At 40.6% G+C, this 14,885-nt stretch overlaps 1 protein-coding gene across 1 annotated transcript; it reads right to left on the bottom strand.

Moving 5' to 3' along the window:
* Nucleotides 1-616: 616 nt before the first annotated feature.
* On the bottom strand, nucleotides 617-14,839 carry myo1hb (myosin IHb). The gene is made up of 32 exons (XM_004538108.2): nucleotides 14,768-14,839; nucleotides 10,862-11,023; nucleotides 10,362-10,477; nucleotides 9,021-9,219; nucleotides 8,840-8,920; nucleotides 8,505-8,684; nucleotides 8,308-8,406; nucleotides 8,114-8,227; nucleotides 7,925-7,996; nucleotides 7,721-7,840; nucleotides 7,375-7,442; nucleotides 7,183-7,288; nucleotides 6,997-7,077; nucleotides 6,830-6,921; nucleotides 6,638-6,732; nucleotides 6,401-6,447; nucleotides 6,136-6,216; nucleotides 5,942-6,047; nucleotides 5,710-5,827; nucleotides 5,479-5,592; nucleotides 5,304-5,380; nucleotides 5,154-5,222; nucleotides 4,951-5,035; nucleotides 4,667-4,829; nucleotides 4,501-4,584; nucleotides 3,836-3,929; nucleotides 3,550-3,605; nucleotides 3,306-3,441; nucleotides 3,134-3,204; nucleotides 1,729-1,826; nucleotides 1,506-1,605; nucleotides 617-1,430 (listed from the first exon to the last, which is right to left on the bottom strand). The coding sequence occupies exons 1-32, from the start codon at nucleotides 14,822-14,824 to the stop codon at nucleotides 1,404-1,406; spliced, it is 3,168 nt and encodes a 1,055-aa protein (XP_004538165.1). The 5' UTR covers nucleotides 14,825-14,839; the 3' UTR covers nucleotides 617-1,403.
* Between the last annotated feature and the right edge of the window lie 46 nt (nucleotides 14,840-14,885).

Genomic DNA, 14,885 nt, shown 5'->3' with positions numbered 1-14,885 from the left:
CAGTTTGAGCAGGAGCTGAATCGCGCGACTGAAAAAATCGCACAGTGTAAGCCCAGCATAATACGGCGGGGTCCCTGTCGGCTGGTAGCCGAAAAATAGCTCTACTTTGTTGTGTGGGTCAACTTTTCTTGCGACAGACAGAGAGAGGCGTTGAAAGGCTGCTCCAACGGAACTTGTTGTTTTCGGAGGAAAACACGAACACAGTGTACAGTCGAGTCTTAATAGCTTACTTACAACTGGGCTCGTCAGGCACTCTTCTTGGCTGCCGTGGTTATTATTATATTTACATGCTTCCAGCTCCCGTTTTTGCTCGATGACTGCTCGTACCTTTCCACTCCCCTTTTTCTCCCTCCTAGCGCTCACAGACACATAACGTGTATGGCAGTCCATTCTCCCTGCAGCACGGACTACACTGCCCATGATGCTACATTCTTTAGAGCTATGCTTGTAGCATTCTGCCTGTTAGCTTAGCACAACAACAACAACAACGAAAAGGCGCTCTCTCACCCAGGAAACACACAGTCGCAGAGAGAGAGAGCGTCGCCCTGTAACCATGGCAACCGTAACGCTGCCGCCTGGAGCAAAAGAACGTAGCTATCAAACAAAACCCAAACAGTCCTGACCCGCGACAAAATGAAACAGGAAAGTACCCCAGTGTATTCCATTTATTTCAACAAAGTAACTGTATTCTGAATACCACCTTTTTAAACGGTAACTGTAACGGAATACAGTTACTCATATTTTGTATTCTAAATACGTAACGGCGGTACATGTATTCCGTTACTCCCCAACACTGATAATAACATATCTAAGAAAACCAGGTTAGAGAGTGGCTTAATTCGTATCTGAGACTGTATTGACTGAGTTAGCGTGCTGTAAATGTACTTCAGAACTGCGTAATAGCAGCATGTACTACATAAACATAATCTGCACAATTCATTGGAGTTTCCTCTGCTAGACTAAACCATAATCTGACAATATTGCCACAACAAGGATGTTTTAATATAAAGGTACAACATGACTGAGGTATTATAAATGTTACAGTCATGGCTTTGCACACATATATTTCTTTACTGTTATCAAGTAATTCTATGAATATTTTGTATATATAATACAGTGTACATACATGAATCTGTTTGTTTACATAGAGATTATTTCAAATCCAAATATCATGAACACGGAGAGCTGCTGACATTGTAAGTAAGAACTTTCTACAGCTAAGTTATTGGCAGCATTTGGGTAATAACAGAATATACTTCATTGTATAACATTTTAATGAAGATGCAAAAGTATAAAGTTGCCTTTAATAATGTAAATAGCCACTGAGCAGGATTACAGGGTAAGCATGGCTGTTGCAACTCTGAGGCTTAAGGAGCACCATTAATCCCACAGCACTGGCATCTTCATCTTGACTTGGTTTTTGTTGACTCCTAAAAACACAAAGAGCTCAGTCAGTTGCTCGTGTTTTCAGTAATAAGTTGTCATTGTCTGAATTACAGACTCACCACCATCAGATGGCCGTTCTTTGCCCTGTAGACCATCGACTCCTGGCCACTCTTGAAGTCGACAAACCCCTCTCTGCCCGGCTGAATGTCAAACCGCACGCTGCATTTTAAAAAATATATATATATAATTATTTATGATTATTTATGATTTTTATTATTTATGATTTTTACCACTTTCATATTTCAAATTCAAATATTGCCACACACGATGCAGACTCTGTACCTGCCCTGCACCACGTGGATGCAGTTCTGCTTGTTAACAATAACACTCAGCTTAGTCAAGGCTTCAAACAGGAAGTCACACTGCAGAACCAGATCACCCTGAAAGGACAAATCAGTGCTCTGTTAAACGTTGTGACTTTTCCTCTGGAATCTAAATGGCAGACATGAACTGCTTTAATTTATGGTCTCTCCAACAGTTTCTTTAGACATATTTGACGTACGCTATATGGACTAAAGTACCGGGCCACACCTTTTAATCTTTGAATTCAGGTGTTTTCAGTTCCTTTACCACAGTCAGCTTTTACAAACATTTGTGAAATAACAGGTTGTTTTAAAGAGCTCACTGAATTCAAGTGTGGACCCAACCATTGTAACAAGTCAGGTAGTGAAATTTCTTTCTTCCTAGATATCCCAAGATCAGCTTTATTAAGTATTTAAACAAAAGTGGAAGCATTTAGGAAATATGAATGTTTGTTTTTGTCACTGAAAAGTCCAAATTTCAGATTGTTATTTTAAGATTTTGACTTACCAATTCAAATTTAGGCTGAGTGTTGGGCTGAGAATTACTAACTCAAACTACTGAGAAAAATTTTTTAAACTGACCCCAAAAAACAGACAAAAACCATAAAAATTTGGGTTCTTACATTAAAATTATGAGATAGTAATACAAAATTATGACTTACTGGTAGGAAAAAAATTCAGATGCAGAAACAAGCTTCCATAAGGATCAACAGTGACTCATCCATGACAGACTGTATTAAGTTACAGAGCAGGTTTGCTGGGGCTCGTGTTCCATAAAATTTGCCATTGTTCTCCTGACTCAGTAACTGCAACGCTCCAAACCTCCTCTGGGATTAGCATCAGCACAAAAACTGCACTGGGAGCTTCATGGTGAGGGTTTCCATGGCTCCTCAAGCTGTAATGTGTAGTTAGCCCAGTACTTTTGTACATATACTGGATATTTTTCATCTTAAATTTAAAGACCTGAAAGTGATTATTATAAGAAAAACACTCCAAAATGTTTTTAAATGTCCTTGGTGTTTTAATAATGGTGCCAGCGGTTGTGAAGTCCAGACACTAAATGATTCACATCATTTTCATATTTATTAAGCTATTTAGCGAACTCTTGTGTCCTACTGATTGAAGGCATTATCACGCTGGAAGAGACCACTGCTTTAGTACAGAAATGTTTGACCAAAGGGTAACAGTGACCACTTAGAACAACTTTGTACTGATTTGTGGTAATCCTTCCCTGGCCCTCCCTACAGCATGATCTTCCACATCCACTCACTTTAGGGTTTAACATTTGAGTTTTGTTTTTCATTTTATTGGTTGCCCATCTGTAGAGTATAAACGGTATAATGTTAAAACTTTTAAGATGGCTGTGGACAGCGGTGTGCAGGTACCTTTTGCTTGCTGTCATCACACGTGACATGAAGAATCAGGAAGTTGTCACTGAGGTTGCTGACTGACACACCTTGCAAAAACAAGGTTAACCTTAAAATACTGATAAAATAACTGTATGTTTATATACTGCAGATAACAATGTTTTCTTTGTTTTATCTCCTCACTTGTTACCTTTCAGTGAGCTGTAATCTATCCGCTGTTTGATCTTAGCCTCTTCCACCAGGTAGGCAGCTTCCTGGGTGAAGATGAGCTGCCGGAGTCGAGGTCTGAACCCGTTCCTGTCGTACTTCACCACAGGTACGCTGTACTGTGGAGGTCCCGCTCAAAGATCAGAGAAGGTGAAAAAACAAACAAACAGACAACCACACACACGTCAAAGACAGTGTGCTGACTAAATACTAATATTATAATTTACCTTGACTTTCTCATGTTGAATCATCTGAAGCACCTTGATGCTTATATCTTCTGCACCTTAACAAAGTGAGAACAGTGAGAACAGCAATCGCTCAGTCCATCATATATTTAGCAGCAGGAGAGGGTTTGCAGAAACAACAATAATTGCCAGTAAACAAGTCCATGCATTCGTCAAACTGTAGCAGATTAGTGTTATATATTCTGTCTTCCATTTCAAATCACATAAACTACTGTAGTCTTATCTATTTTATGCATGTAAGTCCACTTTAATGGTACTGTAGTCTTACAGATCCTGGTGTCTGCGAATGGTCTGCACACACTGAAGGGATAGTTTTCTTTTTTCCCTTTGAACAAGGCGCTGGTCTGTGCTTTTAACAGCAGCTGCAAAGAAGATGTTTAACAGAGAGTATTTTAAGATCAACCTTGGAAATCTGTTGCACAAACTGCTTCCAGAAATAACACATCATGTCATGATGTAAAGAAACCCAAGAAGAAATGAGAAACAAAGTCATTGACATGTATCAGTTTGGAAAGAATTACAAAGCGATATTTTTGGCTTTGGGACTTCACTGAACCACAGTGAGAGCCACTGCCTAACATGTCAACCTCTGGGTGGCTCAGAAAAGTAACCAAGATAAAGGTTTTGGAGTGGTCTAGTCAAAGCCTGAACCTTAATCCAACCAGTTTTAGGTTTGGGAGCAATGTCACATAGAGACAGGTGGATTTGGAGAGATTTTTTGCCCTAATAAATGAAAAAAAAATTGTATTTACTCAAGTTATGCTTGTCTAATACTAGGATTTCTTTGATAATCTGAAACATTTAAGTGTGACAAATATGTAGAAAATCAAGAAATCAAGAATGTAGGTATAAAAAACACTGGTGACAGGCAGAGCAAGTTTAGGTTATGTTATACATTTATTGAACTTCCTGCTCACGTACGACGGATTGTACCTGTGCTTTCCTTTGGGGAGTGATCCCTCGAACGTACTTCCTCACCATGTGGCGAATGTAGATCTTCTTCAAGACCTGGGAAACCTGGAGGATGAACAGGAGTGTTGAACGGGCTCTGTTATGTGATATTACAAAAAATGCAGCCTGACATTTAAATATCACTCACTTCCTGCAATATAGGAGGGGGAGTGAGCCAAGAGTCTTTTTCCAGGATGGTTTTGGGAAGGTTTTCCTTGAGCCGCGTGAGGTAGCTGTGCCTCACAAAGGCCAGGTACTCGCTGTTGTCAGTGCAGGCCGGTTGATGTCTATTCATGAAACCTTTAATGAACCTGGAACAAATCAATAGATCGATAACCTCACTTAATAAAAGTTCCCAAATGGCTCTCTCACAGCCATTACACCGTCCTGCAAGCATCAGCAGCCATTTAACTGTCAAACATGTTAACTTACTTCTTGATGACCTTGACAGCCCATGCTCTCCTCTGACGTTCCCTCCTAGCCATCATCCCTCTCCAGCAGGTCTCAATCTTTGTGGCTATTTTGATTAGACAAGACATTGTTTGTTTAACGTGTTTTAAGTGTAGTAGGAGCTGATAAATCAAGATGGTTCTGGACCATTAACTAATAGGTTATAAACAAATGTCATGGCCTACCAGCCTCTCTCTGTTTTAGATAGTCTCCTTTCACCTTGTAGCCTTTGTACTTTGCCTGAATCCTTGTTGCTGCAGTAAAGGTTAAAAGGTTGAAAAGGTTGTTGATGTTTACTATAGAAACAAAAATACATTTTCAGCGCAATATCTCACCCAGCTTGTGTTTGCAGACTTGAAAAGCATCTTCTGTTGCAAACAGAGTTCTCGGGTGGCGGATAAAAATCTTTGTCCTTGCGATGAAGGCAAACAGAGAGATTTCCAAAAATGTCTTTTTCCAGGTTAGTCAGCAGTACCCATCTGAAATATGATACTCATCCGTTCTGCCTACCTTCCCATCTTGTACTCATCAGATTTATAGCCCAGGTGTTTGATCAGACACCTCACACCTTCTGCTGCAGTTCCTTTCCAGTTGGGCCAAGTGTCAGGACACAGAGGTTTATACCTGAGCACAGAAGGTTAGCAGAAGACAAAAGAATCCTGATTTTTGTTTTTGTTTTTCATTTTGCATGAAAAAGATTAACGTAACTAACTGAAGGTTAGAGGAGTGCCAGCGTGCTACCTCTGGAGAAAGATTTCATATTTGCGACGATAAGCAAAACCAGCACGCCTGACTCTCAGGTGTTCCATCAGTCCCAGGTATTTCACCTGATGCCTTACCAACACGTCATCAAAGTGTCCTGCAGGAGACACCACAACACTAAGAGGTCAGCAGCAGCATGTGCTGATTAAATCTAGACTGACTAGGATGTCTCTTTATTGAAATACCAGATTTTTGATACTCAAGGCCTCACCTGGCTGCTTGGCTTCATTGGGTTTAATGCAGCGGACGTACCAGGGTTCTTTCATCATTAGGATCTCAGTCAGACCCACCAGGCTATTCTTAAACTGAGTCACTACCTGAGGAGTCACAGGAAAGTGGCCGATTACTCCTAAATTCACTGACATTGGTGAGACACCGAGTTTCTATATCTTGTATTGCTCTTACAGTTTCAGGTCTCCTCTTGCTATCCGGTTCAGTAGAAGGAAAACAGTGTTTGATGATGGCGTTCTTGGACTGCCGCATAACCTAAGGAGAACAGGAAAACTGTGAGCATCTAAAAGGTTAGGCAGTTACACATTTGTAGGCATCATTTCAGTTCCTGTTTGCATTATTTAATAGGGTTACTAGAAGTCACGTTTTTTGTAATGAGGAATCACCATCCACCAAACTGTCATCTTTACTGGGTTAAATTACATAACAGTTAAATTACCTCTTTCCCATTTCGATACAAAAGATCATTGTTTTTGTCCAAGAATCCTGAAAGTTTAAAGAACAAAAAGAAGCTTCAAGAGTGAAGCTATTTGCTCTGTAGTACGTCTGTAAACATGTAGTCAGTTCGCCGGGTTTATGACACTATTGACGCATTTCAGCATTTTTCTGTTGTTACACTGACTAATTCAGTGGCATTATAACAGAAAAAAAATATCAATAGTATTTAACGTCTTACCAACAACACAGTATGTAACTTCCCCAGCGTAGTGGAGGAGGCGGAAGTCTCCTCTTTTCAGAGTTTTCCTCGTCTTTTGGTCTGCAAGTTTGTGTCTGCAGGAAATGTAGTTAGTGTAGATTTGTATTATACTTGTAGTTTGATTGTTTGTTGACAACATTAATTCACCACATGTCACCTGTAAAAACTCACGTGACAAAATGAGGGTGGCCACCAATCTTGTCCTCCATCTTTTCCAGGAAGGTGAGATCTGTGGCCTCTCCAGGCCTTAAACATTCCTCATCCTATGAGAGGACAGCGGGAATTATGGCATGTTTTGGTTCATCAGCACAGTATTTGATGTGATGCCTTTTTTTTACCAGTAAAGAAATGATTCCTCTGAATTTCTCCTCCACAAGATCACAGATGATCTTGTTGTTGAAATATGGCACAGGCTCCCACTGTGTAAAAGAGAGAAAAAAACAGAAGAACATTATTTTCTTCTTGTAAATCAGCTGTTCTTGAGCCCACATATGTGAAGCAAATTGACTGAATAATCGTATTACTTCGATTCCTTCCATCTCGTACTCCTCCTGCTCTGATTTCAGGGTCAGCTCGATAAAAAGCTGCTGCAGCTTCTCATTGCAGTAGTTGATGCAAAACTGTTCAAAGCTATAAAACAGAAATTAGTCATTGTCACTGTCTTTAATTTGACACCTTTTCTACTGAAGAATCAGTCTCTCTGTGCATGATCTCACCTGTTTACACTGAAAACCTCAAACCCATAGATGTCCAGAAGGCCAATCACGGTTTTCCTGGAGGAGTCCTTTATATAGAAGTGCACATATAATAGGACAGGGTTTTAACACTGAGATCAGACATGCTGTAGACAAGCACTTCTAAAGCATTTCAAGCTCATGTGCTGACTTTACTTTGAGCCAATAAAATTACACTGTGCCCAAAAAGACTGCCAGATATTCAAATCAGATGTTTGCAGATTCAAAATCTGTCAGTAGACTACCTCAGGACTGCTTCCTAACCTTGTTAGCCCAAATCACTCCCTCTTTCTGTGAGAACAATAAGTTGGGTTGCTTTGTTGCTCACCATGTTAGCTAACGACTCATTGATCTTGTTGACTAGCCAGCTGAAAGTGCGGCCGTAGATGGCTTTGGCAAGGGCGTCCCTGGCATACACTGCATGGTCCACAGAGAAAGGACTAAATACCTTTAAGATCAGAATAATGTCAATTAAGGTAATTTAGCATTTCAAGCAAGTTAAAATTATTTTATAAGTTAATGTATATGCTACCTCCTCTGATTTGGCTTCGATCTTTCTGTGGGTTAAGCCCTGTTGTAGCACCTGGTTAGGAATCCCCAGCAACTGCAACCAGAATAGAAAACCAAATCATGTGGCATCAAATTTCTTCGCGGTATCATCAGTAAGTTGCATGAAGGGGGACAAATTGTTTATACTACGTGCTGTTTTCTTGGATTTTACCTTTGACACCCATTGCATCTCCTGGTTGTTGTTAAGCATGGCGTATCCTCGAGCATCTGCCTCAAACTTTATATTTCCCATGTGGAGCACGCTGGCAATTATTCCAAAGAGGTTCTGTATGAAATCCAGAGATAAATGGTTTTAAATTAATCTCCAACACAAAGACTGTACAAAGACTTAATGTGCATCCTCACCTCAATGTCACTTTCGCTTAAGTCTATAACAGACAGGGCCTTCCGTACCGTCTTCCAGTCACTTTTATCATTGATAGAGCTGACTTTGGCACAATTCCCCTGAAAAAATCAATTAAAAAGTTCAGTAAAGATGTCAGCTTTTTTGGGGGGGGGGGGGGGTTATAAGCAGCATGAATGTAGTGCATTATTTCCCTGACCTGCACCAAGTAGCGGTAGTGCTTGCAGTTTCTCTCTAGACCAAGCCAGCGGAGCAGATCTTCTTCTCCTCCTTCCACCAGCTGGTAGAATATATGGAAGTTTCTTTCTCCGTGGTTCTGGTGGACCACGCGGGACTTCTCCAGCAGGTAACTGAGAATGTGACCCCCAACTGCACCACCCTGAAAGTGAAAAGGTAATCTTTAACATGTAGTAAATGCCTAAGGTTTTAGACACGAGTTTTATTTTTTTGTTTTGTTTTTGTTTTTTATATTTTGGAAGACTAAATACCTAAGGTTTCACCTTAGGCATTGCAACATGATTTAGATTTGTCTACCTGGTGGTCAAACTGGATGTCCATATATTTTCCAAAGCGGCTTGAGTTGTCATTCTTCAAGGTTTTGGCATTTCCAAAAGCCTGAAATTTGAAAACAAAACAAGGAAGAAATTGTGTTTTAAAAAAACTGCACAGGATCTTGCATAGCAGAAGCTTTACCACGCACATCCAGGACACTGACCTCAAGCACGGGATTGGAAAGAAGCAGTCTGTCACGGACATTGTTGAGGACTTTGGTACTTGGACAGCTGACAGCATAGAACTGAAGGATTTTCTTTGAGGCCTCTGTTTTTCCGGCCCCACTCTCCCCTGAGATGAGGATGAAGTGGTTGTTGAACTCAGACATCATTGTGCGGAAGGCATTGTCTGCCAGCGCATAACTGAAAGCACAGCGAGAGGTCAGAGGCCAACAAAATCACATTTTTTTATTTTTAAGATGAGGTAATCCATCAAGTCAAAGAGTTCTTTGAAGCTGAGCTATAATGCTTTTGTGATTGTCAGCATATTCACAGTCATATTGCTAACATGGTATTTCTACCAGTTACATGTTAACAGTGCTCAAGATTTCATTTTACCGTACTTGTATTTACTAATCACCAGAAAATGCAATAACTGAGGCTGATTTAGTCATATTGTATCTCACATTAATGTATTACAATCATCCAGTTCAGTCTTCTGGGGACCATCAATGTCCATTCGGTAATTGTCAAGATGGTTAAAGTCTATCAACCAAATGTCAACTTTGCGTGATCTACAGGTAGGTCAGGGATTTGCAAAGACAGTAGGATTCATTCATTTGCCAGGAATCATAAATCCATTTGTTCTTTCATTTGCTGAGATATTTTAATATGGAATAAAGGCATGCCAAATAAATCTGATCATTAAGAAACTGAATTTTCACACGAAGCTTTAGAACAGAATTAAACACATTTACAGCCTGGAACAAAAAATGGTTTGGGTTTCTTTCTTGTGGCCAGGAAGAGGGAGGTCTGGACTCTGTTTATACTGCTAGGCCTAGACAAGTGGCAGAAAATGGATGGATGGATGAACAGATGGATGGATGAACAGATGGATGGATGATGGTGGATGTCAGCACAAGTGACTAGCTGTTGCCTTCAGCTAAATGGAGCCACTTTACTGGAGCACAGCAGTGTTTGTGGTTTTGTGATAACTTTTTGAATACACAGTACCAGGGTGGATGAGTCCAAACTGTAACCTTAACTATGTGATAAATAGTATGGATTGCAGTTTGAAATGTCTGTGCTCCTTTTTTGTCATGAAGGAAACAATATCAGTTTACGACCCAGTCTACAGAAGCGCCTTGCTAACCAAACTAGGTAGCGTTAGCTGATCCCTTAAACACCACCCTGTTCTCTAAAACATGATCAAGTCAAAGTTATCAAAGGTCAAAAGGCCAATCTGAAGTTTCAGAGTGCTAATCCACAAACCACTGACGTCACGGTAGCTAAGTACATCTTTTATGTACAGTCTACACAAATGACATGCCAGAAACAACTCTTACATGTGAGGCGGCAGCTCAAAGAAGTTGACTCCCATGTAGGTATCCATTTGCTTCTTGCTGTAGATGTCTAACTCTTTATATGGGTTGACTGAGACGAGAAGAGTCCCGATGTAAGTCTGTGGAGAAAGACAAGGAAAATAACTTATGGTCTGCAACTCTTGCTTTTGATGATTGTTTTCCTTGAACATTACGTGACATTATGAGAAGGTTTCCGGCAATGTGCTGTCCATGTAGCTTAACAATGATAAGTAATTTTAGCAAAAGAAATAAGTTCAGTTAATCACTTGTCATGACCCAGTGGGTAGCACTGACCTTTATAGTGCTCACTCTGCAAATGAAAAGAACCAGAGCTGCTGACTCAGCAACACGCAGAGCCCGATTCAGCAGAAGACAACGCAGCATTAGGGCGTTGTGGGGTTGAAGGTTGAGGGCATAATGTTTAATTAGAGTAAGCGAAAGTGAAAGGCTACCCAAAATGACACCACACAGGAAAGACTCACGTAAATTAGATTCTCGTGGAACCGTTTCCTCAGGTTGTCCAGGCAGGCAGTCTCACTCGTGTAGGTGTCCAGGAGAACAAAATCCTGGATGCCAACGCGATCCCGGGCTGTCAGGGAGGCCTCCATGTTTCTCAGGATACGATTACACCGTTCCTCCAGGCTCTAGGCCAAAGAAGCAACCCATCAGTGAAATTAGATACAAAAGGGGTATCATGCTCATTTTAGTTTAGTTTAATGTGAGCAAAAGCACCAATGCCAGTATTATCAAACCATTAATTTACAAAACAAATGAAAAACCATCTGCAATGTTTATCAGTCAGTTTACTGGCGCTTAGTTTCATGGCTTTTACTTGGTAGAAAGATGATGAGACAGGTGGTTAATGTCTTTATCAGTAAGAAGGCTATAAAACCGATGAAGATTCCCACATCTGGCTGTTTAAATTGACAGCGACCACAACCACTCTAATGACTGATCCATCTTTAATTTACAACAGAATGTTTCCTCATGCAAAATCGTGCAAAATCTCCCCCCTCGGGCACTGCACCTCTCACGCTTTGCAAATCCATCCAGCTGTCCTGACTGGCAGTGGCGTGTCCAGCGGGGTGGCCTGGGGGGGCACAGGCCACCCCCCCCAACCAGACTGGCCACCCCAGGTGCCACCCCAAAGGCAAAACAATAAAATTCAATCAAATATCAAATGTCCGATTATGTTTTCACGGTGAAGCTGAGATATCCGAGTGTAAGTGATTGCAGCATCGGCTTCTGCGCTACGTGCATCACGTTAGCAAAGGTAGGAGAGCCAAGCACGAAAGATGGCACTGCAGGAAACAATTTTTCGGTGAAAGAAAATGAAGACAGAATCAATGTCCCGGTAAGTAATATTAAGTTTGTTGAGTTTAGTAAACTTCGGTGAAATTAGAATACCAAGGAAAAAATAACACTTAAAGAATTATTGCAGCCGTCGAATATTTCAGACAGTATGCTACTGAGGGCAGCTAACATAAGAGTTATGAGTTATAAGATATAATCTAAGTCGTAACATTGCTGTATGGAGCTGCAGATTTGGTTGCAGGTTAACATAGCTGGACTGGCCATCGGGCATACCGGGGGTATGCCCGGTGACTTATTTTTATTTATTTTTTGTAATGGCATGAACAATGAGAGGTGGTGGATTGGCCAGATGCAGGTCGATGTGTAAAAATAACTCAGTTGTTTGGTGGTGGCTATGGCGGAGCTTCCACAGAGGCCAGCAGGTGGATGAGGGAAGGGGAGGCAGGAGGAGAGACCCGAGGCAGCCGCCAGTCCGAGTGTCAGGTGAACTGAACTCCAGGTAAGAAGTTATGACCTGCAGTCTATCTGGGTCAGATATAAACCAAGTTTAGGTGGAGTTTATTTTCGTTGTGCTGACTTTTTACCGTCAGTTACAATAACTCGTACTGCGATCTAGCCAGCTTGACGGAGTTTTTATACAGCTGGGTGGGTGCTATGATGTTACTGATAGTGAACTTTATTTTATTCATAAGGTTAGTTAGTAGAGTTGCCAACGGCTCCTTAAAAAATGGAATGGTCCCTCATTCAGAGAAAATATTACACGTTTCGTATTGAGCTGAGAAGAGACGCAGTTTGTCCCGGACTTTCGCTATAATGAAAAAAAGACACAAAGCTGGAGTTATTCTGTCGTTATGCTGCACAGCTGCCTCTTCTTCTCTCATTCTCTCCCCCTGCCTCCCCTGTTGCTACTTCAATCATTAAACTGATCAATGATCAGCTGATCGGCTTTTCTCTCTTGTTTGTTTATCGCCCACTTTGCGCCAGAAAGAGGAAACCAGCGGATGTCGCTCTAAACAACAGCAGCACGTTTAAGCTTGATCAGCTGTTGTTAGAATTTATTTAATATTAATTTCTAGTATCAGCTGATGTTTGCTGGAGCCACAGCTGTAAAGCTGCTGGTCATGATATCGGTTTGGTTATGTGATGAGAGGGAAACATGAAGATGAAACCAGGAGATGTCCTTACTGAATCATCAGAGCTGAACAGGTGATGGAGAAACAGGTTTACCTTTTAGGTGACATGAATGAGTTGAAGGGAAGTTATGAACTGTTTCTGAGAGACAAATAACCCCAGGATCCTTTTCTAAGCAGCTGACAGCTGGTAACTCTAAATCTTACAACCAAAGTTTTTATCTGACGTAAAATGTATAGAAATCATACATATACCAACAAGACTGTACATCACTGTCACAACAGCATTTGTTTTCATTCAAAGGCTTTATGGCTTTAATACCTGGTGGGCCGGTCTGTAGTCAAAATGCCCGATTTTCTGTCCCGGTCCAGCCCTGCAGGTTAATACTGGCAGTGTCACCATGCCAGCTGACTGTATTTCATCATCAGCCAGTGTTGTTCTTTATCAATATTACCAAAGTTTACGATAAGGCAGCATAGAAAGTATTTACTTGCTTTCAGGTTTTATTCAAATGTTAGTCTTTTCATTTGTTTCTCCACTTTTTTCCTGTTTCAAAATCAAACACCAGTTTGTGAGAAGATTATCTTCTTTTTTTAACAGGCAGATAAAGTTTTACATTGGAATTGGCTAATTTGTCAATTGTTTGTTACAAATGTTCATATTTTAATATTAAAAATGTTTTTGCCCAAAACATATGTGCACTATATGTCAGTAAAAATACTATGCAAATATTGCTGTCCTTGAATGCTGAGTAAACACTGACAAAGCACTGATTGTATCTCTTGTACTTTATCAACGCAGTATCTAAAAACTTTGCACCGTAGTGGTTAAAATCTCATTCTAATAAGAGTTAAAAGCGCATTCAGTTATTAGGTTTACAGGATTATTGAATTATGGTTAACGGTTGGTAGAATTTATTTTTAAACATTATCTGCCAATTACATCTGCCACCTCTCTCCAAATCTGTGCCCCTACCTGGCCCCCCCAACAAAAATTTTCTAGACACGCCACTGCTGACTGGACAGTTCTGGCTTGTTGGCCAGTTGTGATCCACAGGCTGTATATTTGACGCAGCTGAAGTCAAACAACATTACAAAAGCTACTCTACAGATAATGTGTTATTATTATCCCTGCTGTTTGGATGGGATGGATGGAACATGTGCCCCACCTTTTTCCTTTGTGTCTTCAAAAATTATCCTGTTTTTGTTGAGGTTTTCATTAGTGAGGAGCACATGCACACACACATACTTACAGTCTTGTCAGCCTAGGATATATGGTAAATGTCCCAATGGGCACCTAATTTCCTGAATGTTTGTCCCTATATCTGTGACTTCCAGTCAGAGCCATTTCTGGCCTTGGCCACATCCTCTGTGCTCATGATAAATCTAAATTCAGCCACCACTATCTAATCTGCTGCTGTTTCTTTTTAAGAGCCATTAATCTTGTTCATGACAGGGATATATTGAGCACCAAAAAATCCATGTATCCTAAATAGTAAGCTGATAGTAATGCTAAATGCCTCTTTAAAAACACAAGACAAAATAAAAGAAAAAAGGTATTAAGCAAAAGTTGACACAAATATAAATCTGATCAACTTCAAAAGCCCACGGGTAGTAACATTTATTTTAGTATGCATAAATACAGGATATGTTCCGCTGCTTAATGCACAACGAATTTTATGCGAGGTAAAACGATCAGCAATGCACTTTAATTACGGTGCTGCGATGTTATGAAAGAGCCGTCCAGCACTGCGCTTCAGTAGTTCAGCTCTCATCACTGCCAAGTTGACCTGTCACTAAGTCAAAGTAACTGACACTGACAGTCTCCAGTGAAACAAGCTGCTGATCTACTGACCCAGCAGAAATTCACATCAAAATAAAATGAATTATGTAATTATGAGATCATTAAAACAGAGACAAGATTGTTCGCATAAAGCTGCTTACCACTAAGATCCTCAGTGTGCGTGCCTCCAGGTACCTTTTCTGAACTGAGCTGAACATCTGGGTTTTATTGAAGGGAACACAGGAAACTCTGATAGATTACAGTCTCTGCTTCCTTCAA

Source organism: Maylandia zebra, linkage group LG7 (assembly GCF_041146795.1).
Source record: "Maylandia zebra isolate NMK-2024a linkage group LG7, Mzebra_GT3a, whole genome shotgun sequence".
Lineage (NCBI taxonomy): Eukaryota > Metazoa > Chordata > Actinopteri > Cichliformes > Cichlidae > Maylandia > Maylandia zebra.
Note: the sequence above shows the minus strand (reverse complement) of the source record. Positions and strands in the feature narration are given on the sequence as shown.